Genomic DNA, 27,776 nt, shown 5'->3' with positions numbered 1-27,776 from the left:
TTATAAAGATGAAAAATTAACAGTGCTCCTTGTCTCAAGCGCACTTTTCAGGGAGCCAGCCACCCGGCACTGAAGAAGGGACATAGACAGAGACTGCAGCCTCTGTCTCCACGTCAGTGTACTTCTCTTGCAGTTGTCTTCCTCTCTTATTCTCTCTCTTTCCTTCTCTTCGAGAAAACTTAGCCTTTTTCCTTTCAACTCTTGCTGGCAATTGGAGAAAGCAAAAATGCAAGCCAAAGAGAAGAAGAGCAAAGAGAGAAAAAGTAATGAGATCAATGAAAAAGGGCGCAGGGGTGTAGTTAGCTTCAGTTTTAGCAACTGATATTTCAAACAGGTTTGCCTAAAAGTGCCTTTCTGCCTTGCACTAAAAAGGCAAATCCAAGCATCTAACCATAAACTTACTAAACTCCCTATAGCAACAGTGTTGCCTGATAGTAAGAACACTGAAGGCTGATATATGGTCATTTACAAATATATATACCTGTACAGTGTATGTACTGTATATATAATGTATATATAATTAGAGTTCATATATTTGTGTATATACGTACATATTCAAATTCCACTAGTATCTGGGAAAATACAGTATCTGTTACTTATATAAAAAGGGTCATTTTGTAGTATTCTGAAATACACTCATTGACCACTTTATTAGGAACACCTGTACAGCTTCCTGTTGATGCCAATATCTAATCAGCCAATCATCTGGCAGCAACTCAATGCATAAAATCATGAAAACATAGTCAAGAGGTTCAGTTGCTGTTCAGACCAAACATCAGAATGTGTAGGAAATCTGATTTAAGTGACTTTGAATGTGGGATGATTGTTGGTGCCAGACAGGGTGGTTTGAGTATCTCAGAAACTGCTGCTCTCCTGGGATTTTCACACAAAACAGTCTCTAGAGTGTATAGAATATACCTGTATATCAGACTTCTGTGTTCTTACTATAAGGGAACACTGTTGCTTTGATCTTTGAAGTGTACTGAAATGTCAAGAATTTAACATCAAAACATTATATAAAAAGTGTCAAATAATTTTAAATAATTACAATTGTCAATGGTGCATTGATTGGCTATTTTGGTATATAAATATAAGTTCTCTCTCCTGAAATGAGTGGTTTCTGTGATGTCTGTTCTCTTTACTTAAGCAATCATTTATATGTCAATTAATGCCAATATGAAATATGGTTGTCAAGGTCAAATACTTGTATATAGGTGCAACATATACACTAAGTGATCACTTTATTAGGTACCCCTCCCTAATACTGGGTAGGACCCCCCTTTGCCCCCAGAATGGCCTGAATTCAACAAGGTGCTGGAAACATTCCTTAGAGATGTTAAACACTGACATGACAGTATAATGCAGTGTGATGTGGAGGAGGGCATGGCCGGGCCGTGATGGTGCACAGCCGGCGCTGAATCAGCTGATCAGCAGAAGAGCGAGATAAAGGGGAGCCAGAGGCGCCATTTCGAGAGAGCGAGAGATGCACACGGCTGCACTGCATGTGTGTCTGTGTGTCCTTATGTTTTATGTTCATTTATATCATTAAAATTTACGTTTACTGTTCAGCCGGTTCCCGCCTACTCCTTGTTACAGTTAAGGATGGGCAAGGAGGAGGCGGGAACCGGCTGAACAGTAAACATAACTTTTAATGATATAAATGAACAAAACATAAGGACACATATGCAGCGTGGCCGCGTGCGTCTCTCTCTCTCGAACTGGCACCTCCGGCTCCCCTTTATCTCACTCTCCCGCTGATTCAGCGCCGACCATGCACAATCATGGTCACACACAGTTGCTGCAGATTTGTGGGCTGCACATTCATGCTGCGAATGTCCTGTTCCACCACATCCCAAAGGTGTTCTATTGGATTGAGATCTGGTGGATGTGGAGGCCACTGGAGTACACTGAACTCATTGTCATGTTCCTGGAACCAGTTTGAGATGATGTGTGCTTTGTGGCATGGTGCTTTATCCAGCTGGAAGTAGTCATTAGAAGATGGGTAGACCGTGGTCATAAAGGGATGCACATGGTCAGCACCAATACTCAAGTAGGCTGTGGCTTTTAAACGATGCTCAATTGGTATTAAGGTGCCTAATGTGTGCCAAGAAAACATTCCCCACACCATTTCACCACCACCACCAGCCTGAACTGTTGACACAAGGCAAGATGGATCCATGGGTTCATGTTGTTTATGCCAAATTCTGACCCTACCATCTGCATGTTGAAGCAGAAAGCAAGATTCATCAGACCAGGTGTTTTTGTTTTCTAATCGTCTACAGTCCAGTTTTGGTGAGCCTGTGCCCACTGCAGCCTCAGTTTCTTGTTTTTAGATGACAAGCAGAAATGCTTTTCTGCATAGCGCTGTTGTAACGTGTGTTTGTTTGGATTACTGTCACCTTCCTGTCAGCTTGGACCAGTCTGGCCATTCTCCTCTGACCTCTGTCATAAACAATCCGTTTTCAGCCACAGAACTGCCGCTCGCTGGATGTTTTTGTTTTTCGCACCATTCTCTATTAGGGCTGCAACAGTACACAAAATTCACAGTTCGGTACAGTTTCGGCACAGCAGGGAAAACAAAGAATCTTTCTTTCAATTATATATTTTGAAAACACAGTGGCTGATGGGCAACAGTTCTTATTGTGAAGGCTCATTGATACATGACTGCACTATGAATATTTCTTCAATGAAATTACAATACAAAACTAAAAAGCCCCTTATATGCACATTGTATAAAAATATCAATAATAAACAGTAAAAAAGTGCAATTATAATCATTGTAAAAAAAATAAATAAGACATTAGCAGTGCAGATTTCGGTGTCTTTTACCTTTCAGCTCATTTGTACTTATCACTCAATTTTAAAGTTTTTTTTTTTTTTTTTTTTTTTCAGGAAAATTTGAATATCCACATTATCAAAGGAGAGGGTGGATCTGTTAGCATTGACAATGTTCCCTGCTGTTGAAATATTACTCCTATGGCATTCGTTATTGCTTTAGCTCTGTCTGAGCTTGCAGTGAGAGGCTGCTTGAACGCAGAGACTAACTTGCACAGGCTGTTTATGCTTTTCTCCCGTAAGCTCAAGAGACACATGAGGATGATGTTGGTGCAAATGAGCCATCATGTAAGATGTGCTTCTTGAGACATACCCGACTTCGGTGAAACAGAGCCGAAGCACAGCCTTCATCCTGTTCACTACTCGTTTACCAGTATTACTGTAGTTTACTGCAAAACCATAATCTCCCAAATAACAGATTTTAGAGATAGCGGTGTGTCTTCAATCTCTGGCTTATTTCAGTCCAACATATTTATATTTTGTTTAGTTCCTTCACAGTTAGGAAAAATAGTGAGCTACAGTAGCTAGTCTAAACTTCACATGCATTTATCAGATCCACAGTTTCTAGGGTACCATGTGGCACTCTGTCTGTTAAGTTTTGGTTCTGTGCAGTCCTGTGTTGCTCTGCAATCTTTTTTCATTTTAGTTCTAAGGGGTTTGTGTTGTTTTTTTATATGTTGTTTTAATATTGGTTTCATGCATGCTAAGATACGAAATAATTTGTGTGATTGCGTGCACTGTACCGATAGCCCTGTATCCGTTCGGCACGGATAAATGTACCACTGCAGCCCTAATGGTCGTATTTGAACATATATACAGTATATGTATATATATTAGGGGTGTAACGGTACATGTATTCGTCCCGAACCATCACACTGACGTCATGGTTCGGTGCATGCAGTCAGACGAAGAATACATCAGAGTCAGTCACAGGCGATCCATTCCAATCCAGAAGGGGGCGTGTGCAGTAATGCACCGCTGTTTGCTAACCGCCACAACAGGAAAAAGAGCAGAAGAAGAGACCATCTATGCACCAACCCTAAACAAGAATGGCTTCTCCTAATGCACAAGTTTTATTTTTCATTATTCTATTTATTTTGTACTTTTATAACACAAGATATGCTTTTCAGTTTTGAAGCTGATTGTGACCAAATACCTTTTGTATTTATCAACCCTACAAAAAAATATAGCCTATGCAAGAGTGCATTCTGTTTACTGCTTAGTGCGTAATACACTTAAGGAGGCTGTACTGTACCAACTACCTCAGGGAGGACTAAATGCCACTAGGTGGAACAAACTGTAATTTGCACTACTGTCTGTTCAAAATAAATGAAAAGAAACCTAGCATTTGGGATTTGTTTTTTCCTGTTGTACCGAACTCGTATCGAACCGTGACCACAAAACCGAGGTACGTACCAAACTGTGACTTCTGTGAACCGTTACGCCCCTCTAAACCCTGTTTCAGCCCCACTGGCACAGACTGAAGGTGTTAGAGAGAAAGCTTTAAAAGAAAAGACAGCAAAAGGTGATAGATTCAGTGACTTGGACCTGTGAAGTGCGTCCAATGAAAATGTTAGAAACAGATCTGATATAATCTTCTGCAGGTCAGTCAGACAGAAGGTGTGTGCGTGATAATCTGTGTGAGGGTTGTGCAGTGTTGCATGACTTATTGCTCTGCTGATGTGCAAATATCTTGGAGTTCAGTGAAGACTGTCAGTAGCTCTGTAGGTGTGGGAGGTTCTAGGGCTCTCTTCTGACCCGACCCCACGTCCCAGATCATTATGGATGACAAGTGATACTGCTGAAGATGTCATTCTTTGTGGGACCACTCTATTTTTTGCTCTCTCTCCCGTTTCAGCATGTGTCCCTTCATCTGTTCAGAGATTCTCAAATGGTAGCGAAAAACAAGGCACAGCAGCTGAGTAGATACTCTAGAGAGCAGCGCTAGTGCTTCAGATGACAAGGGCACTTAGAAGACAATAGGAGTGTGTGCACATGCATGTTAAGGAACAATAATACAGTAAAACATGAATAAGAAAATAAGAAACTGGTATTTTCTAGCAGAAGAAAACATATGGAATGAGGTTGATTTGAAGGTAAGCATTTAGAGGAGAGAAGTCAGGGAGGAATACACATATGTTTACTAAGAATGAGGAGGAAACACAATAAAATTGTAATTAATTTCACATGTGAAGAGGTTAACCAATCACTACAGAGGTAATTTACATAAATAACTTTCTAAGGTACATTAACCAAAACAGTGTGTTTAATCCTAAAATCAAGAGAGGGGGTGGAAATGGTCATGTAAAACTAAATTACAACTGTTTTTGAAGCAAGAAACATGAACTAATATACAATACCTGTCAAAGTTTAGATACACTTATGCTCTTCACAGATATATTAAGAATATTTTGATCTAAAGGCTTATGCTAAAATACTTGAAATTTGTAGACAACTATGTTTATGAATTTTTTTTACAGAATGATATTTTTAATTATTACTTTTTGGATCAGATAGTAATGGAAAAGCAGCCATTATAATATCCATACGTACATTTGTGCTCTTTCATAGTTTTGACGACTTTGTTATTACGGTACTCTTAAATGTGAAAAAAAAAAAAAAAAAAAATACAAAAGTATTTATTAAAAAGTAATAAAGAATGAGTAGCTGTGTCCAGACTTTTGACTGGTAATATAATTGGAATTATAAGTATAAATAAATTAGTAAGTGAAATACTGTAGATGAAGTATGAATAAATGAGTGAGGCAGGAAGTGTAGTGGAGGAGAGGTGAGGAGAACTAAGGTAAAGTGAAAAGAGTAAAAAGGGTGTTACCTTTGTATTCCTCTGCATTACTGGTGGATGGAAGGATGGGATAAGTGATGGCAGGATGAGAGGTGGGAGGGAGAGACACTAGAAGGAAACGGCAGTGGAACAGGGTTATTTACAAACTGCTGCAACTAAATACAAGCACATGCAGGGGAAATGCAAAATGCGGCATGTCAGTCTGCAGAGTATGCAAGTTTGCGTGAGTATGTGAGAAGAAAACAAACAATCTTGTTCCTTATTAACACCCTTTTGCAGGGGTCAGTGTTATCTTTGTGTGTTACATCTCCAGCCAGCAGGGTGCAGCAGCTTCATGTTACGCCCTCCAATCCCTCACAGCTAAAAAATACTGCAGTTACCGTGCACCCTCAGCTCAGCTCTCGCTCTCTCTCTCTCTCTCTCTCTCTCTCTCTCTTTCTTACACTGTAATCTTCAATCCCTCCGTCCCAAAGATCATCAGTCTTTCTGCTCTGCTCACCATCCTCCACACCTCTAATATAAGTACTAGCCTAATTGCTCTTTCTCACTCCATCTTTCATTCCTCTCGCAGTCTCCTCCATCTGCATATCAGTCTATCACCTTTTTTCCTTCAATACAATCCAGAATGAAACAATGCAATAACCGGCTGAAAAGAGGTAGAAACAAACATATGTTGCTGTTTGGATGCTGGTGTGCTGGTATACCCTTCCGGTTTCTTAACTATCTTAACTAGAAAGACTTCCTTGGTCAACCAGCTCTACTTAAAAAGATCATGCTGGTCAACCAGCTTCACCATGTTTTGCTATAGCTATGATGGTCCACCAGCTAGACCATCAACATAGAAGCACTAACCTCCACAAAACGGCATAGGCCTGCATGATAAATTATGATGGCCAAAGACTGTCTTTCAGCAAGTTATTGCTTTTTTTTGGGGGGGGGGGTGGATGGGGTTGAAAATGTTGAGGGAGGCAGCACACAGTGCAGGGGATGACACAGAGCATCCTAAAATTCAAAACCATTCAGAATCTGTCAGTGGCATCCAGATCCAACTTCTGGGGCTGCTCAGTCGTCAAGGGACATACATTATTTAGATTATGCTAGAAGATACATTGTGTATATGCAATTTTTCATAAACAAGATTTTGACAGCTTGAACACATCCTAGGCAACATATAGAGAAATTGCATAATAAACGTTGCCCTTTAATTTTTCAGTTTGCACAGTTGCACTTTTTTTTTTCATACACCAAACTGCAAACTCATCAACGTCACTTTGTTCGTTTTTGAAGTGCAAAAACCTGTAAAATGTAACTTTTCTTTGTGCAGTGATTAGAGTCACTGTTTTGTACTGCCTCTAGGGGTTGCACAACTACTGATTTTAAGCCCAAAAGTCAAGTCCAATTCAAAAAAATCATTCCAACACACAAAGTGCTGATCATGTTGAAAATCATGGTGCCTTTTTAAATGATTACGCATAGCACAATATTTGAAGGTGAATTTGCATATATTGCAGGTTACTGTAGCATTTGTGTCGTCTTTATCATAGTAGCTTTCATTTGAGCCACTTCACATATTGAGCGCAGAGCCACAGGGCTTCACACCTGCTGTATTTTCTACAGATGCCATTTTATAACTCATGTGATAAGCGACTAGTCAACTTCATGCTGACAGTGTCTGTGCGACCCTTAACTGCCAACTCTATTCACTGTACAAATGCATTCTGTGAGCAATATACCTGTGTGTTGACCTAGCTGTGACATGATGTGGCACTTCTCATCTGATGTGCAACCGGTTTTGGGGATTGAAATTAGCAGGGACCGATCGATCCTATGTTGAATCAATATCTTGCTTACGATACAATACTACTGCAATTGTTTTATGTTTAGTGTATAGTCATTCAAAAATGTGAAATATTGCAATCTTTTACTTGCTAGTTTCTTACTATCACCTGCATTGTTTTAATCCCGGAATTTAGTCTAATATAAATAATTGTGTGTTCGTTGACCTAATGCTACAGTAAATTTCACTCTCTCACAGACTTGCTCTGAATGGTGCTCTCTTTTCCTTTTTCCCAGAAATATTAAAGGAATAGTTTACAAAATCTTTTTAATTCTATCATCATTTTCTCACCCTCATGCCATCCCAGATATGTATGACTTTCTATCTTCTGTAGAACACAAATAAAGGTTTTTGGAAGAATATTTCAACTCTGCAGGTCCATAAAATTCAAGTGAATGTGTGCCAAATTTTTGAAACTCCAAAAAGCACATATAGCCATCATCAAAGTAATCCATATGACTCCAGTGGATTAATAAATGTCTTCTGAAGCTAAATGCTTGGTGTGTGTGAGAAATAGACAATATTTAAAACTTTTTTTACTAAAAAATTCAAGAGGGTCGATCTCTCACAGCCTCTCATGTGATGTAATTTGGAAGCGCTCTTTATTAACTGTAAGCCTTTCTACTCACCGCGGGAGTTTTCCTCATTTATTCTAGTAAGAGTTTATATTCCTCAACAAGCGTGTGTGAGCGCAGTGATGCAACAGCTGGCTGATCAGATCACGGACACAGAACAACAATACCTGGACTCACTTAATATTATTCTCTGCGATTTTAACAGAGCCAATCTCACCTGTGAACTTCCAAAATACAGACAGCACATTACATGCCCCACCAGAGACAGAAATATACTGGATCACTGCTACACAATATTAAAGGATACATATCACTCTGTCCCTAGAGCAGCTTTGGGACTCTCTGATCACTGTCTGGTTCATCTTCTTCTGACGTACAGGCAGAAACTTAAATCAGCTAAACCTGTAGTAAAGATGGTAAAAAGATGGACCAATAAAGCAGAGCTGGAACTACAAGCCTGCTTTGACTGCACTGATTGGAGTGTTTTTTAAGATGCAGACACCAATCTGGATGAGCTCACAGATACTGTGACATTATATATCAGTTTCTGTGAGGATATGTGCATTCCTTCTAGGACTTATTTAACATTCAACAATGAGAATCCATGGTTTACAGCAAAACACAAGCAGCTTCGTCAGGCCAAAGAGGATGCTTTCAGAAGTAGGGATAAAATCTTGCACAATCAGGCCAGAAACACACTGACAAAAGAGATTAGAGTTGCTAAAAGAAGCTACTCCGAGAAGCTAAAAAACAAGTTTTCAGCTAACGACTCTGCATCAGTGTGGAGAGGCCTGAAAGATATTACTAACTACAAGACACCATCCACAACACTGTAGGGAAACAACAACTGGCTGATGACCTGAATCTGTTTTACTGTAGCTTCGAAAAGCCCAGTCTCTCACCCCACACCCGCTCTGACCTTCACTTCACACAAACATCAACACCTCCTGCAACCACCCTCATCCCCCATCCTGCTACTCAACCTGCACTTAAGATCTGTGAAGAGGATGTGTCCCAGGTCATCTGGAAGAAAAAGACAAGGAAAGCACAGGGCTCAGACAGTGTTTCACCCACTTGTCTAAAATCCTGTGCTGACTTGCTGGCCCCCATCTTCATGCAGATCTTCAACAGATCACTGGAGCAGTGTGAATTTCCCTGCTGCTTCAAATGCTCCATTATCATTCTTGTCCCAAAGAAACTCCAAATCACAGGACTTAATGACTACAGACCTGTCTGTGGTCATGAAGTCATTTGAGACACTGGTGTTGGCCCACCTGAAGGACATAACTGGACCCTTTCTGGATCCCCTTCAATTTGATTATCGAGCAAACAGGTCTGTGGATGATGCAGTCAACATGGGATCATATCCTGCAACATCTGGACAGACCAGGGACATGTGCAAGGATCCTTTTTGTGGACTTCAGAATGGCTTTCAACACCATCATCCCAGCTATTCTCTGGACTAAATTAACCCAACTGTCTGTTCCCACCTCTATCTGTCAGTGGATCACCAACTTTCTGACAGATAGGCAGCAGTTAGTGAGACTGGGGAAATTCACTTCCAGCATCTGTACGATCAGCACTGGTGCCCCCCAGGGATGTGTGCTCTCCCCACTATTCTTCTCCCTGTACACAAATGACTGCACCACCAAGGAGCCCTCTGTCAAGCTCCTGAAGTTTGCAGATGACACTACAGTAATCTGCCTCATCCAGGATAACGATGAGTCTGCATACAGAAGGGAGGTTTAACAACTGGCTGTCTGGTGCAGTCAAAACATCCTGGAACTGAACACAATCAAAACATTGGAGATGATAGTGGACTTTAGGAGGAACACCCCAACATGGAATCCGCTCACCATTCTGAACAGCACTGTGGCAGCAGTGGAGTCATTCAGGTTTCTGGGCACTACATCTCACAGGACCTGAAGTGGGAGACCCACATAGAATCCATTGTAAAAAAGGAGCAGCAGAGGTTGTACTTCCTTCACCAGTTGAGGAAGTTCAACCTGCCAGGGGTTCTATTGATACAGTTCTACTCAGCAGTCATTGAGTCTGTCCTCTGCACTTCAATAACTGTCTGGTTTGGTTCAGCTATGAAATCGGACATCAGAAGACTACAAAGGACAGTTCAGACTGCTGAGCGGATTATTGGTTGTTCCCTGCCTTCCCTTCAAGAACTGTACACTTCCAGAGACAGGAAAAGGGCTGGAAAAATCCCTCTGGACCCCAATCACCCAGCCCACTACCTTTTTGAACTGTTGCCTTCTGGCTGGCGATACTGAGCACTGAGACCCAGAACTGTCAGGCACAAGAACAGTTTTTTCCCCTCAGCCTATCCATCTCATGAACAGTTAAAACTGCCCCATTGAGCAATAATTATGTGCAATACACAACTTAGTCTATTTATATTTATCCAACATATTCTACCTCTTCTGCCATTACATTCCCTTGCACTATCTGTATATAACTATCTGATTTGTATTTGTGTGTGTGTGTTTATATATATACAGTATATATATATATATATATATATATATATATATATATATATATATATATATCACACACACACACACACACACACACACACACACAAATACAAATATATTATATATATTGCCTTATTGAGACCCCAGTTGGTCTCCCAAGTGAGTAGGCTAGGCACATGCTGAAGGGGGTTGTGCTGGTATGCCAGAATACACTGCTGAACCTACTGGAGATGTCATGGGCCCAGTCAGCAAAACATTAATGAAAGTAGGAGCCCACTTGACAACCCCAATGATGTGTCCACCCAGCATTCAGCACCTTCACAACATCGGAATAGTGTAGGTCAGTCCTCCTATCACCATCAGGATGATAGGAGTATGTCAGTCCTTCCATCACCATCGGGAGAAAATGAGTATAGGAGAGGCACTTTGGACTTTATCATGTCCTGTGTATCTGAAAACATTGAGTCTGGAGTCATCCAGTGACTGCTGTGAATAGAATGGTGGACAACAAAGGCAAGACCATGTGACTGCTGGAAAGACAGCTGACAGGTGGAAATAGACCCCACCTGGGGCAGGCATGGTCTAGCTACCCTTGTCAGCAGGATCCAATACTAATCAGTATTTTGGAGACACCCATTCATGACTATGAATAGAACTAAAGAGAGAATACCCCTAGAGTCTGCGAGAGCCGGGGCGGAAGAAGACTCACAGATTGATAACATGGTTATAGACCCAGAAACAGAAAAGACCACAAGGAACATAAGTGCTCAAAAGAACCCTGCACATCAACAGCATCCGAGAAAAGGCCTCAGATCTGTTCCTGTGGCTGGAGTAAAGTAATGTCTATAAAGGGCCTGAAAATACACCAAGGGAATAAAAGGTGCTTGAGAGATGGAAAACAGGGACCTCGCATTGACAACTACTTCATGAGAAATAAATCAAGTCTGTCGAATGAAGTTCAGCGACTGGAGTCTCATCAAAGTTCACAGGACATCAGCCCCCCTGAGGAAGAAGACTCGAGCACATTAACTGTTGTGGAAGAATATGTTGAGCCCATCCAGCCAAGGAAATTTGCAAGGGAGAGGAAAATCTGTGGAATCAAGCCTCGGGTGAATTGGCCTTGAGCCTCAGAAAAGAAAGAATGGGAGACCATAAACGCTGACCTGACCAGTGTCCTAGAAGGGATGAGAGGCACAGTCGAAAGAAAGCTTGACAAGATGTGGAACATCATCTATGGCTACAGAGCAAAACAATATGGAATTAGGAACAAAAAGGAGAAGGCAGTAGTGTTGAAAAGCAAGTCTATACATCAACAGGAAATTTAACACCTGATCTGCGAGAGGAGGCAGCTCAAGAAGCAATGAAGGAAGTCCTCTGCGAGAAGGAGGGCATCAACATACTCAAGGGACACATCAAAAACAACTTGACAGCTCTGAGACAAGCATAAAACCTGTGGAAAGCACAAAAGAAGAGAGAGCGAGCAAGATCATGTTTCTTCAAGGACCCCTTTACATTTTTGAAATCACTCTTCTCCAAAGAAAAGAGAGGACACCTGAAGATATCAAAGCAGGAGCTGGAGGAACATCTGGAAAGAACACATGCTGACAAAAAGAGGCACGGTCAGACAGCTATTCCATTGGATATCCCACCAATTGAACAACCAGAGCACCAAATGGACATTAGCCCTCCAAAGTGGAGTAAAGTGGGCAAGAACATCATCAGCCCCAGGGCCTAATGGCGTTCCATACTGACTCTACAAGAGTGCTCCTGATGTTCTTCACTTCCTGTGGAAGCTACTGAAAGTGGTGTGGGAGAAGGGAATCATACCCAAAGCATGGCACAGAGCAGGAGGAGTCCTGATTCCGATGGAGAAGGAGTCCACGGATATCAGCCAGTTCGCTCCATCAGTCTCCTCAATGTGGAGGGAAAGATTTTCTTTAGTGTGGTAGCTCAGAGGATAACCAGCTATCTGGAGAGAAACAGCCTTGTGCATACAACAGTCCAAAAAGCTGTGATCCCAGGGTTCTCTGGATGTCTCGAACACACCAGCATGATTTGGCACCAAATCCAGTCTGCTAAGAGAGAGAAGAGTGACCTCCTCCATGTCATTTTCCTTGACCTTGCCAATGCGTTCAGATCTATACCTCACAGCTTCCTCTGGGCATCCTTTGACTTCTTCAGGATCCCAGAGTCCATCACAAACCTTGTCAAGGCCTACTTTCAAGATCTGCAGCTCTGTCTCACCACACCAGACATTACCACCACATGGCACCACCTGGAGATTGGCATAATGGCAGGGTGTACCATCTCCCATTGGCCTTTACCATGGCCATGGAGTGATAATAAGAGCCTCCAAGTGGGTAGTGGGTGGCGAATGGTTGAAGTCTGGAGTCCGATTACCACCCATCAAGGCATACATGGACAACATGACAACCATGACAACAACAGCACCTTGCACCAGATGCCTTTTAGAGAAGCTTGAAGACAACATCAATGGGGTCAGAATGAAAATCAAGCCATCCAAATCAAGAAGTATCTCTGTTATCAAAGGCAAACTCACAGAGCAAAGGTTTTTTATCAGTTTTTATCAACCAATTCCATGTGTGTCAGAGAAGCCAGTCAAAAGTCTTGGAAGATGGTACAACTCTAAGCTAAAGGACACTGATCAAGCACATGAACTGCAGCAAGAAACCATCACAGGTCTGAAGAACGTAGACCAATCTATACTGCCTGGCAAGCTAAAAATCTGGTGCCTGCAGTTTGGGCTACTACCCCGCTTTATGTGGCCACTGACCATCTATGACATCCCCCTCACAAGAGTAATGAAGTGGACTGCCAAGAACATGGCACAGCAGGCAATATCTGCTCACCACCTTGGCGAAATTGTGGGCCAAGTCCAACAGGGAAGAGGAGGCTTGGGGCTTGGTGAAAGACGACCTCGCTGGAACAAGGCGTCCTCACTAGAGCGGTGGAATTTGGTCGTGGCTTAAGTTCGCAGACAGGAGTCAATAAGGTGTGCCAAGGCCATGTCGCAAGCCAAACAGGGCCAGTGGATGAAATGGGAGTGTGTGGAAAAACAGAAGATCAGTTGGAAGGACTTGTGGGAGATGGAGACAAGCAAGATAAGTTTCCCCATTCGGGCAACCTACGACATCCTTCCTACCCCTCAAAATCTCAACCAATGTTGGGGTGAAGATCCATCATGCCCCCTGTGTTCATCACCAGCAACATTAAAGCACATCTTTACTGGTTGCAAAGTGAGCCTCTTCTAAGGATGGTACACCTGGAGACACAACCAAGTCCTCAAGTGCTTGGCAGCAACTGGAAAACAAGAGAACAGCCATCAATGCCTTGCCGACCAGGAGAGCTGATCCAGCTAAGCCAGTAGCATTTGTCCGGGAAGGGGAACAAAAACAGTGGAAGATCCCACCAAGGACCAGCGTTGGACAGCTCGAGGCAGCCCAGGACTGGCAAATGCTAGTGGATGTGGGCCAATGGCTCACGGTCCCATCAGAAATAGCCATTACTAACTTGAGGCAAGATCTGATGCTGTGGTCAAACTCTCTGCACACAGTCTACTTTGTGGAGCTCACAGTCCCTTGGGAGGATGCCGTGCAAGAAGCCTTTGAGGAAGAAGCTGCGATACACCGAGCTGGCAGCAAAGGCAGGACAGCGGGGCTGGAGAGCAGTGGAGGTAGGGTGTCGGGGCTTTGTGGCAACATCCACTGTAAGGCTGTTGAGGGACCTGGGGATCAGTGGACAAGCACTACACCAGACCATTAAGACAACATTGGGTGTGGCAGAGCAGAGCAGAGTAGGCAGTGGCTCTGGCAAGAGATAGGACCCCAGCTGGTCTCTCAAGTGAGCAGGCTAGGCAGATGCTGAGGGGGGTGGTTCTGGGATGCCAGAACACACTGCTGAATCTACTGGAGATGTCATGGGCCCAGTCAGCGAAATGTTGATGAAAGTAGGAGCCCACTTAACAACCCCAATGACCTGTCCGCTTAGCTTTCAGCAACTTCACAACATCGGAATAGTGTAGGTCAGACCTCCTATTACCATCAGGAGGAAAGAAGTATGTCAGTACTTCCATCACCATCGGGAGGATGTGTATCTGAAAACATTATTGTTGTATTGTTTGTGCACTGAATGCTTCTGTCACTAAGACAAATTCCATGTATGTGTAAGCATACTTGGCAATAAAGCTCATTCTGATTCTGATTTTGTAAGCTTTGGCAAGTTCACGCAAGAACTGACATGTGAAATGCAAAAAAATACAGAAGTGCAGTGTTGTTTACAACAAAGGAGCATGGATAATTATACATAGATGCCTCATTTGGCTGGTTTGGATACGTCAACTGCGACACTATCTTGGAATGGTCAACAAGGAGAGCTGTTTAAATTGGTTTGAAAGCAAATGGAGGAGATGCCTCAGACCGAGCTCCCTGCTCAGACCACTGCGTACATTGCTTTTGTGTGGAAACAGTATTGCAGCCCATAGGAACAGCTGCCAATAAGGTATCTATTTATGAATGTCTATGCAGAGGAGGCTTATGTGCTTATATCACGCAGGAGGCAGTTTAAACTCCACCCTTGTCAACGAGCTGTCCGGAAGAGAACAATTTTAGTTAAAAAAAAGTTTTAAATATTTATCTTTTTCTTACACCAAGTGTTTCACTTCAGAAGACATTAATTAATCCACTGGAGTTATGTGGATTACTTTTATGGCTATAAGTGATTTTTGGAGCTTCAAAAATTTGGTACCCATTCACTTTATTTTATGGACCTACAGAGCTGAAATATTCTTCTAAAAATCTTTGTGTTCAGTTGAAGAAAGAAAGTCATACACATCTGGGATTGCATGAGGGTGAGTACAAGATGAGAGAATGGGTGAATTATTCCTTTAATGTGAACAATGTAACTACAAATTTGAATCCTTGGTGTAAGAATTTCAGTTTCATTAGATAAAATATCACAATACTAAAATATCGATTTTCTCTATTTGCCCACATACAACTGAAGACAGCGAGAGACAGGAGGCAGATCTTCAGGTTGTGTACTAATTCAGCGTCTATGGAGTCTGTAAATCTCTTGATCTTTCACCTCTCCCCCTCTCTGCTCAAAGGCCAAGTCCCTGTCGTCAACTCTATGCCGCTCCTCCATTCAACATGCTTAATATTCCTTTCATGACTCTCCAAAGAAAAAAAAATTACATCTTCAGTTATTTCTCCTCTTGCTCACTCTATCGTTCTTTCTCTTTCGCCTGAGTTTCATTTAATTAAGCGCTGTGTTGTTTCTTCCAATTACAGCCACAGCTCATTACAGTGCATCGTTGTTTGTCCCTGCAACTCTTTCTCCATCTCTCCTTTTCTTTCCATTCATTTCAATCTCAGCAGCTCTCCGAGGCAGTTAGATTGTAATAGCTTTTAGTGGCAGTAAGGTCCATCATAGCTGAGTGCTACTGCTGTTTTACATAACGTCTCCAGAATACTGTCAACTTGACTGTTTGACATGACAAATCATAGTGACCACTGAACAGGTTGCATATGTGGATGTGATGAGCACACACATTTATATAGAAAAATACACATAAACAAATGCAGCTACACATTAAAATACTTCTTTATAGGTGGTTTTGATGATGAAGTGAGTATAGCAAATATTAATGCAAATTTAAAAATACCCAGACAAAGACAGATAAAGAGCCACTAACACAACCTATCTGTCAGAGTAAATTCTGAATTCTCCTCTGTCCTTTTCTCTTCCTCATTTTCCCTATCTCTGTGACAGAGTATCTCTCTGCATTTCTCAGAGAGTCCAGGAGTGTTGTAAGATGAATATCTGAAGTCAAGCCCCTTTTCCATTCTTGCGACAGCCGGGAATAACACCTGTAACCATAGTGACAGTGACTAAAGTAAATACCAAAGATTGTGACTTTCATAACACTAAAAGTCTAATCACAATTGGCACAATGTTTTTTAATGAAAGAGTCCAATTGAGGTCAAGTACAAGTTCATCCGTCAAATCTTTTTTTTTCTTTTCGAGCTTCAAATGCTTTTTTATTTTTACTGTCATTTTTAACGAAGTGTTTTTACAACCACAATTCCGAAAAAGTTGGGACAGTATGAAAAATGCTTATAAAAGCAAAAAGGAGTGATTTGTGAATTATATTCACCCTTTGCATAATTGAAAGCACCACAACTACACATAATATGATGTTTTACCTTGTGAATTGTATTATTTTTTTGAAAATGTACAGTAATTACAAATCAGACGATTGCAACACGCTCAAAAAAGTTGAGACAGGGACAATTTAAGACTAATAATAATTTGGCGAGGTGATATAACAAGGGGATGTGAAACAGTAGATGTTAAACAGGCGAGGCAATTGTGTCATAGTACTGTATAATGTATAAGGAGCCTCCAAAAACAGCCTAGTCCTTCAAGAGCAAGGATCGTCTAAGACTTGTCAATTTGCCAAAAGATGCTTCAGCAAATAATCCAGCACTTTGAGAGCAATGACAAACTGGAAGGATTTGGGGCATTTCACCCTCTACAGTGTACAATATAGTTAAAAGATTCAAGGAATCTGGTCAAATCTCAGTGCGTAAAGGGCAAGACTAAAACCACTTCTGAATGCGCGTGATCTCTGATCCCTCAGACATCACTGTCTTAAAAAAACGTTATTCATCTGTAATGGATAACAAGAACATGGGCTTGGTATAACTTTAGTAAACCTTTGTTAGTTAACACCACTCACCACTGCATCCACAGATGCAAGTTAAGACTTCACTATGCAAAGCAGCCCTACATCAATACTGTCCAGAAGCGCTGCCGACTTCTCTGGGCTCGGTCTCATCTTAGATGGAATGTAGAACAGTGGAACTGTGTTTTTGAAAAACACAGCCATCGCGTTATCTAGGCCAAAGAGGAAAAGGACCATCCAAGCTGTTATCAGCGTCAGGTCCAAAAGCCAGTATCTGTATGGGCCAGGGGTGTGTCAGTGCCCATGGCATGGGTAACTCGAACATCTGTGAGAACACCATGAATGCAGACAGATATGTACAAATTTTGGAGCAACATATACTGCCACCAGCACCGTCTTTTACAGGGATGTCCCGGCATTTTCCAGCAGGACAACTTCAAACCACATACTGCCCGGTTTAAGTGCATGGCTGTGTAAGTAGAGAGTGTGGGTGCTAGATTGGCCTGCCTGCAGTCCTGACCTGTCTCCAATTGAGAATATGTGGTGCATTATTAAGCGCATTAGATGGCAATGAAGACCCCATACAATTGTGTATCTAAAGACCTACATAGTGGATGAATGGGGGAAAATTTCACTTTCTAAACTTAACAAACTTGTGTCTTCAGTGCCCAAATGCTTAATAAGTGTTATTAGAAGAAATGGTGATGTTTCACAGTGGTAAACACTCGACTGTCCCAACTTTTTTGGAGCGTGTTGCAATCATCTGATTTGAAATGACTACATAAAAAAAAAAAAAAAAAAAAAATATATATATATATATATATATATATATATATATATATATATATATATATATATATATATATATATATATTTAAATTAAATTCACAGGGTAAAACATCATATAATGTGTAGTTGTAGAGCTTTCAATATAGATGTAACAGTTTGGGAAAGGTAGGATGTGGGAACCGGAGTACACAACTATAAAAACTTTAATCAAACAGAACATCAAACTGAAAACACAGCAACATAAACACACACACAGAGCAGCCACGTGTGTCTCTCTGTCTCTATCTCCGTCATCTCTGGCTCCCATTTATCTCTCTTTCCCGCTGATTAGGTGACTTGGCGCCGGCAGTGCACCCTTACGGCCCGGACACACCCTCCTCCCCGTCACAATAGCAAAGGGTGATTATAATTTACAAATCACACATTTTTGTTTTTATTAGCATTTTTCATACTGTCCCAACTTTTTCGGAAATGGGGTTGTAACTCAGAGTCTTACGGCAGAAGACAGTGACTGGATCTAAAAGCTTTGGGTGACACGAAGTTCATATATTTGTCTCTGCGAGTTACCAGAACCCATATGAAAAATGCAAAACACATTAGACAAATGTGTGTGTAGTTCAGAGTGGTTTTCGTTTTGAATCACAAGACAGACAACTAGTGGTCCAGTGCAGTTCTTTTCACACTACACAGGGTTATCAAACTCGAAATGAAGGTATGAGTCCTGAAAATTAAAGAGAGTCAGTTTGGTTATACAATGCGGTTCTCACTATCATTTATAACCGAACTGTGTGTAAACAAGGGATGCACTGATATGGAATTTCATGGCCCATACAGATAACTGATAATTCACAGCTCAGTGTGGCTGATACCGATAACCAAATATGGCGCTGCTAGCTTATTAATTAAAACCTACTCACTTGAACAAAATAGGTGTCGTTAAAAAATGTGGAATCTGGACTTCACAATCTAAGACTTTACATGATCAAACTTAACTGCTGCTATTTAAAGTTTGGCGGATGTAACATGAACCAGGATTGTGACTATATTACAGATGTATGCTAAATTGAATGAGAAAGAAATTACATTACATGCATAAATTTAATCGTGTCCATTAATAAGAATATTTATGGTAATCCTTGTATTGTGTCTATATACTGTTTATGTAAGTATTTTTAGTAATCCTGATGAATCGAGATTAAAACGAGTCCAAAAACAACGTAACACAATGCACAGAAGAATTTTCACCATTCATTTCTTCCATTGACTTTTCATAAAATTCTTAAAAAAAAAAAAAAAAAGAGTTTTAAAGCCATGAACCAAACCAACCAGTTGTCTGATTGCTGGATCTGTCTCTGCTGGACCATGAGTAGCGCAGTTTACTAGGAATTACGCTATAAACCACGATTTTTAAACAATGAAGTTGAAATAACGGAGACTGATGGCTTCAACAGAAGAATATGCCATCGATGAACAAACCTCTGAGCTCACAGCAGCTCTGTCTTTAAAGGTTTGACTTTGTAAGTTATCTGTAAAAATTAGTTTGTCTAAGGTTAAAGACCTACAACTGTATTCTGCTACTGTGGCCACTGTTTTTATTAATTTATACTCTTCTCTCCATTTCTCTCACTCTCCCTGACTCCTCAACTTTAAAAACCTCATTCTGTTCCAAACATAGACTGGTTCTCCTAAATTGACAGTTTGCTTCATATTTTATTCTTCATGGTCAATTTAGAAAATAAATTAATGAAAAATAAATGTTTGTCAGTGTGAAACCACGAGAGATAGAGATCAGCCCTCCTCCATCTCTAACACCAGCAAGGCTCCACTGTGATTTTACCATGACTGCTGGCTCATCATCCTTGACTCATCATCCCTCCTTTTCTATCAGCCTTCAGTCAGCAATTTCTGTCTTTTTAGTTGCACTTTCACTGAGGATGGGATTTCCAACAGGCAAAGCTTAAATAAGCTTATACTGAGAGTTAACATCTCATCCTGTCCGTTTACTCACAAATCCACACACAAAGACACATAAAATGGAAATCCATGTTCTGTGTAGGAAAGATAGAAAGAGTGAATGAAAGAAAGAAAGAAAGAAAGAAAGAATGCATTAGAATAATAGAATAAATAGACAGAGAAAGGGAATCATGGGGCATTCTCCGAAGTGCAGAGGAGTATCAAAGCTAAGTGGCTCACCTACACAGAACCGCTGAAAAGAAAGTGTGGAAGAGAGAGCAACAGAGAGGGAGCAAGGGATAGAAACTGGATGAAAGATGACATTCCCACCCACCTGCGCTCTCTGAGCTCCCTCGTTAACACGTGCATTTGATGGCTGTCGTTATCATCCGAAGAAAAGAAGAGAAAAAGGAGAAAGAAGGGAGGGGACCTCTGGGGATCTCATTTCTTACAGTCTTTCAAAATACATCACACCTCCTGCAGGTCTATGGAGAGAGTGAGCTGAAAGATGCAGTGTCCCATGTAGCCACCGGGAGCACATGTGGGCAGAGGGGAGGAGTGCAAAATAACCCACTCAGAACCAGAGTAACAGTAAGCAACTTCTGTAGCTGTGGAGAACCCACGCTGTACTCACAGGCCAAAGGAAGTATAGGTGTTTATGCGTAAACATGCAGAAATGCTTTGTCATACTGAACCATGTTGAGATTTCGTATGCTTGTGAAACATGTAATGAAAGGAGCGGAGCACAACATAGTTTTTGATGTGGATTGTAATTGTTTAGATGGGGGAAGGGTTGATGTTATGTAATTTTTCTTACCATACACCAGCAGTGTGTAGTGGTCTGCTGCACGGCCGTAATTATTATGCGCCTGACAGAGGTAGGTGCCGTTGTGTGATTGGCTGAGACGAGACATATGAAGAATGTTGGCCGTTTTCTCCGCCCTCTCAGGAAGAGTGTCGTTCACCCGTGACCACTGGATGTCACGTGGTCTGAAAAAAAAAGTGAAATGAAAACAGCAGAAGTTGTTGTTTTATTTGCATCATAAAACAATCTAAGGAAGAACAAGGTGTAGAAAAAAGGCTTAAAAAACACTTTCTCAAAATAATGAGGAACTCGGAAGGAAAGAGAATACTGCACAGGGGACATAAAAAGAGACAATTAAAAGAAAAATAATCCTTTCCAAATGCTAACCGGTTAGAACTAAATAATAAAAAAAAACGGTTAATAATTTTCTTTTTAAAATGACTACTCTGTGCCAAGGTGGGTTATATACCAGGTGCAGTGTTGCCAGATTTCACAAGAAAAACAAGCGACCTGGTCTGGAAAAACAAGCTCAAAATAAGGGACTTGCCTCACCCAAAATATACAGTTACATTTTTTCCCATGTGAGGGCATTTTCAGGATAGAAATTATAACAAGCAAAGTATACAGTAGCCTATATAAATTAACGTCTTTTCAATAAATGTTTGCTTAATGCTAAATATATCCCCCAAAATATTTCAATCATTCCAAATATTAATTTGGCCACCTAAAATCAATTAATAACCTAAATCTCTCTCTCTCTCCTGCATGTACACATTGGGTGGGCATGTTGGACTAAAAGGCACATTTTGAGGGCCGAATTATAATAATAATATATATATATATTTTTTTTTATCATTGGTTTTTAAAATCTGTGATAAACCTTTTGGTCTTTGGTTTCATGAAAAGGTTATTGGAACAAAAATTAATCACTTAAGGCCAATTTGTACTTCTGCGTCGAACCTACGGCGTAGGCTACGTGTAGCTATGGCGGTTATGGTGTAGCCTACGCCGTAGCCTGACGTGCACCTCTTCAAAAATGTAACTGCACATTGTGTTGACACAGGCCACAACAGCTGTGATTGGTCCACTTTAACCAGAGAGACCACCCCCAGGATGGTAACAAGGATATCTGAGGTAGCGTCACATTTTATCCAAGATTATTTTAATATACATATATGCATCATATCACATTGTATTTGGACTAGTGACCATTAATGAAATTGTCTCAGTCAGGAGCATCTGCTGTTTTTTTATTCTGTTTGTGTTTCATGAAGTTACAAGCGAAATGCGACTAAAGATAGCTCTGGAAAAAAATTAAGAGACCACTGCAAAATTATCAGTTCTCTGGATTTACTATTTATGTAGCTATGTGTCTGAGTAAAATGAACATCTTTGTTTTATTCTATAAAGTACTGACAACATTTCTACCAAATTCCAAATAGAAATATTGTGATTTATAGCATTTATTTATTTGAAAATTACAATTGGTCAAAATAACAAAAAAGAATGCAGTGTATTCAGACCTCAAATAATGCAAAGAAAACAAGTTCATATTCACCCAACAGCAATGTGAAAGACTGGTAGAGAGCATGCCAAGTCGCATGAAAGCTGTAATTGAAAATGAGGGTTATTCCACCAAATATTGATTTCTGAACTCTAAGTTAAAACATTAGTATTGTGTTGTTTAAAAAAAAAACTTTTTTTTTTTTTTTTTTGCATTATTCAAGGTCTGAAAATGCTGCATCTGCAGTCATTTTCTGCAAATAAATGCTCTAAATGACAATATTTTTATTTGGGAGAAATATTGTCAGTACTTTATAGCATAAAAAAAAAATGTTCATTTTACTCTACTACATACCTATAAATAGTAAATCCAGAGAAAATGATAATTTGCAGTGGTCTATATTTTTTCCAGAGCTATATATTTCAATAAAATCTTTTTTCTCCGGGCCTTTACTTGATATTAATTTGATATGTGAGAGAAATCATATATTTTGTATTCTACTCGTGAACTTTCTGATCGGCACAATGATTTGACCGTATGTTTGTATAACGTCTGCAGGAACGGGCAAGAGGAGGAGGAGGATCTATGTGCAGGCTTTTAATAAAAACTCAAATAAACAAAGAACTCAAAACAAGACCACAAAACAAACCGTTACATCCATGGAAGATTGACAACTGACAAAGACAGAGAACATGAAGGCAATATACAGGTGCATCTCAATAAATTAGAATGTCGTGGAAAAGTTAATTTATTTCAGTAATTCAACTCAAATTGTGAAACTCGTGTATTAAATAAATTCAATGCACACAGACTGAAGTAGTTTAAGTCTTTGGTTCTTTTAATTGTGATGATTTTGGCTCACATTTAACAAAAACCCACCAATTCACTATCTCAACAAATTAGAATATGGTGACATGCCAATCAGCTAATCAACTCAAAACACCTGCAAAGGTTTCCTGAGCCTTCAAAATGGTCTCTCAGTTTGGTTCACTAGGCTACACAATCATGGGGAAGACTGCTGATCTGACAGTTGTCCAGAAGACAATCATTGACACCCTTCACAAGGAGGGTAAGCCACAAACATTCATTGCCAAAGAAGCTGGCTGTTCACAGAGTGCTGTCTCCAAGCATGTTAACAGAAAGTTGAGTGGAAGGAAAAAGTGTGGAAGAAAAAGATGCACAACCAACCGAGAGAACGGCAGCCTTATGAGGATTTTCAAGCAAAATTGATTCAAGAATTTGGGTGAACTTCACAAGGAATGGACTGAGGCTGGGGTCAAGGCATCAAGAGCCACCACACACAGACGTGGCAAGGAATTTGGCTACAGTTGTCGTATTCCTCTTGTTAAGCCACTCCTGAACCACAGACAACATCAGAGGCGTCTTACCTGGGCTAAGGAGAAGAACTGGACTGTTGCCCAGTGGTCCAAAGTCCTCTTTTCAGATGAGAGCAAGTTTTGTATTTCATTTGGAAACCAAGGTCCTAGAGTCTGGAGGAAGGGTGGAGAAGCTCATAGCCCAATTGCTTGAAGTCCAGTGTTAAGTTTCCACAGTCTGTGATGATTTGGGGTGCAATGTCATCTGCTGGTGTTGGTCCATTGTGTTTTTTGAAAACCAAAGTCACTGCACCCGTTTACCAAGAAATTTTGGAGCACTTCATGCTTCCTTCTGCTGACCAGCTTTTTAAAGATGCTGATTTCATTTTCCAGCAGGATTTGGCACCTGCCCACACTGCCAAAAGCACCAAAAGTTGGTTAAATGACCATGGTGTTGGTGTGCTTAACTGGCCAGCAAACTCACCAGAACTGAACCCCATAGAGAATCTATGGGGTATTGTCAAGAGGAAAATGAGAAACAAGAGACCAAAAAAATGCAGATGAGCTGAAGGCCACTGTCAAAAAACCTGGGCTTCCATGCCACCTCAGCAGTGCCACAAACTGATCACCTCCATGCCACGTCGAATTGAGGCAGTAATTAAAGCAAAAGGAGCCCCTACCAAGTATTGAGTACATATACAGTAAATTAACATACTTTCCAGAAGGCTAACAATTCACTAAAAATGTTTTTTTTTATGGTCTTATGATGTATTCTAATTTTTTGAGATAGTGAATTGGTGGGTTTTTGTTAAATGTGAGCCAAAATCATCACAATTAAAAGAACCAAAGACTTAAACTACTTCAGTCTGTGTGCACTGAATTTATTTAATACACGAGTTTCACAATTTGAGTTGAATTACTGAAATAAATGAACTTTTCCACGACATTCTAATTTATTGAGATGCACCTGTATACACACAAGAACTAACAATGGTAACAAGATAACGCTGGGATGACAATCAGGGAAGGAATTAGGAACAGTGACACAAGAATGAAAACAGAACTTCAAACTAAGTCTTAGTTCTCCTAGCGACCTCTAGTGGCCGCTAGGGCAAATGACCCAAGTGTTAAAGAGCCCCCATCTAAGGAGTGGCTCTTGACGCTCCATAAAAAAAAAAAAATAGTTAATGGTGGAGCCGGTGGAGGGCCTGGAGACAGGCGTAGACCAGTGGATCAGGGCGGAGTCGGCGGCCAGGGAAGTGGCTCCAGGAAAGGAGCGAGGGCTGGCAGCCAGGGAGGCAGAGACTCATGGGGCGGAGCAGCAGGAGGTGGAGCAGCAGAGGGTGGAGCCGCTGAACACTGATCAGCAGACTGGACGGCGGTCGCTAGACAGGGGACAGCAGACTGGATGACGGCCACTGGACAGGGATCATACTGGAAGTAGGTTGCCGCTGGACACTGAACAGATTGGTAGCTTGTGTCTGACAGGTGCTGACCACTGGATTGAGCAACAGACTGGCTGAGGGCTGCTGGGGACTGGACAGGATCGATGGTCACAGGGGAGCGAACAGGCTCAAGTCACGTCACCGGGGGCTGGACAGCCTCAGGGAACCAGACAGCCTTGTGGAACGGCCTCCATGGCCCAGAGCACTGGCAGCAGCAGGGGAACGGCCTCCGAGGCTTCAGGCGCTGGCTCTGGGACGGAAGAGGCTTCAGATGCTGGCTCTGGGACGGACGAGGCTTCAGGCGCTGGTTCGTTGACCGTGGCAGGCGTGGGCACTGGCTCGTTGACTGTAGCAGGTGTGGGCGCTGACAGCGGCATGGGATTACTACCAAACCCCGCAGTGTAAGGGGAGAATGTGAGCCTCAAAGCATGGTCAATGAACTCAACCAAGGAAAGTTCACATCTGCCTCCTGGCAGACAGGATTTCACAGGCTCATTAAATAGCTTGGTCAGTTGTACTGTAACAACTGCAGGAATGAGGCGAGAGAAGGAGGATCTATGTATAGGCTTTTAATAAAAATTCAGAGAAATAAACGTAAAGAACTCAAAACAATACCACAAAACAAACCGTTACATCCATGGATGGTTGACAACTGACAAAGACAGAGAGAATAAACCAGTGCAAAATATACACAAGAACTAACAAGGGTAACAAGACACAGCTGGGATGACAATCAGGGAAGGAATCATGAACAGTGACACAAGAAGGAAAACACAGAACTTCAAACTAAGTCTTAGTTCTCCTAGCGACCTCTAGTGGCCACTAGGGCAAATGACCAAGTGTTACAGTTTGACAGTATGATGTTCAGTAAATAATCATATTTCATAAGTTATGGAAACGGAATACTTCTAATTTGTCAGCAAATTAAAAAGCAGCTGGTAAGAGTTGGTTAAATTACCTATATGCATTGTAAAGTCTTTAAAACGACACCTGTTTTGTGTTATTCAGGCAAGTAGTTATTAATTAATTTGACGATTTCTTTTTCAGCACGGAACGTCAAAAGTATGGCAAAATATTTATGTATTATTATTTAAATGACTCAAGAGCAAGCATACAGTAATTTCCTCATTTATTTTCTGCCTACAATGCAGGCAAAATGTAGCCTATAAAAAAATTATATGTGCCTACATTTCAACATGTTCACATACTTTGAATTCATTTTTGATGCTAAAACAATGTAATAAATACTTTTGAATCCATAAATTACATGGCTTGCATTTCTTTTGTTTATTTATTAAATATATAGTTAGCATTTTGGCTGTGTACTCACAGAATGAGGCAGACACACCAATGCAGAACTATAAATGCAAATCAATGCGTTGGCCACTATGCGGAGCCTATGCTATACATAGCAGCGTAATCAGTTTGTTAACCAGTAACCAGCGATTTAAAATAATGTTTTCACTCCGGAAAAAAGAAAAAAAAAAAGAAAAAGAAAAATGTTTTACATTTTCATTTACGTACCTTGAACCTTTTTTAGTTGCTGAATTTAACAGCATTAATTAATCTTGGTTAATGTTAATGCCTATATACAGTTTATTAATACATGTATTACAGTAAAAGTTGAATATGTTAACTAAGTTAACGCAGATAAAGCATTATGAACTAACATAACAACAATGAGCAATTGTATTTGGATAAATCAAAATAAAAAAAGATGAATAAATGCTCTCTGAGGTCATTGTTCATTGTTAGTTCATGATACCTAATACATTAACTAATGTTAACAAATAGAACATTATTGTAAAGTTCTACAGAATAATGAAAAAATACATATATAACTGGAATGATACAAAATCAGAATTTTTAAAATGCTAACAAAAATATTCACATACACATATGCACAAATATGCCAATTTTTAATACATGCTTACATAAACAATTCATATCCAGCTCACAAGAAATACAGTGTTTCCCTATTCAGTAAAAAAAAAAAATATTCATTCTGCATAAACCATCATTTAAACCCCAAGCATCAAAATCTCCAATTAGCTTATAATAAGTAAACTCACTGAGCAGATATCAGGCTCCTCTGATTCATTGCAGCATCAGTAAAACCTCACAAATTCATCTTTTCCTTGTTAGCTCCAACAAAAAACAGCAAGAATATGCTCAAAACATAATGTATACTAGTAAACAGCAATAAGATTAAGGTTTAAATGAAGAGAAGAGAAGAGAAAGAGAAGAGAAGAGAAGAGAAGAGAAGAAGAGAAGAGAAGAGAACATAGAACTAGGAACAGTCTAAGCAGATAATACAAGGCAGACAGAAACAAAAGAGCATGAAAGGAGGAGATTACCAAACACACACACACACACACACAAACAAACAGCAGCAGGAGATACAAGGAAACTGTAGGGCAAAAGCCTGAGGCTTCTGTTCTGAGCCCACCGCCTGCGAAACACCTCATCCTTCATCCACCCTGGCTGGAATACAATCCCTGCATCATCACCCGCCGTAATCCCACTGGACACTTTTAATTACAAGCCTTCGCAGGATCCCAAACCACACACACTTTCACAAACACACACATACAGTATGACCACAAACACTGAGGATGAGCCTGCCAAGGCACTGAGGGATAATAAATACACCCCTCCAACAAAAGCAGACAGTGTTTAATTGGTGATTAATGTCGGAACGAACAGGATCATAATGGCT

At 40.7% G+C, this 27,776-nt stretch overlaps 1 protein-coding gene across 4 annotated transcripts in view; it reads right to left on the bottom strand.

Annotated features, from left to right (window-relative positions):
• LOC127452438 (cell adhesion molecule 4-like) overlaps nucleotides 1–27,776 on the bottom strand; it is a 201,384-nt gene that overhangs the window by 7,361 nt on the left and 166,247 nt on the right. For 3 of the 4 annotated variants that reach the window (XM_051717877.1, XM_051717879.1, XM_051717876.1), the window contains exons 6-7: nucleotides 20,805–20,977; nucleotides 5,669–5,746 (exon numbers count right to left, since the gene is read on the bottom strand). In XM_051717877.1, coding sequence (XP_051573837.1) covers nucleotides 5,669–5,746; nucleotides 20,805–20,977 — 251 coding nt within the window. The remainder of the gene's footprint in view (nucleotides 1–5,668; nucleotides 5,747–20,804; nucleotides 20,978–27,776) is intronic. The other variant, XM_051717878.1, reaches the window with a different exon arrangement.

The sequence above is a fragment of the Myxocyprinus asiaticus genome, chromosome 15 (assembly GCF_019703515.2).
Source record: "Myxocyprinus asiaticus isolate MX2 ecotype Aquarium Trade chromosome 15, UBuf_Myxa_2, whole genome shotgun sequence".
Classification (NCBI taxonomy): Eukaryota; Metazoa; Chordata; class Actinopteri; order Cypriniformes; family Catostomidae; genus Myxocyprinus; species Myxocyprinus asiaticus.
This window is presented reverse-complemented; position numbering and strand designations above follow the sequence as displayed.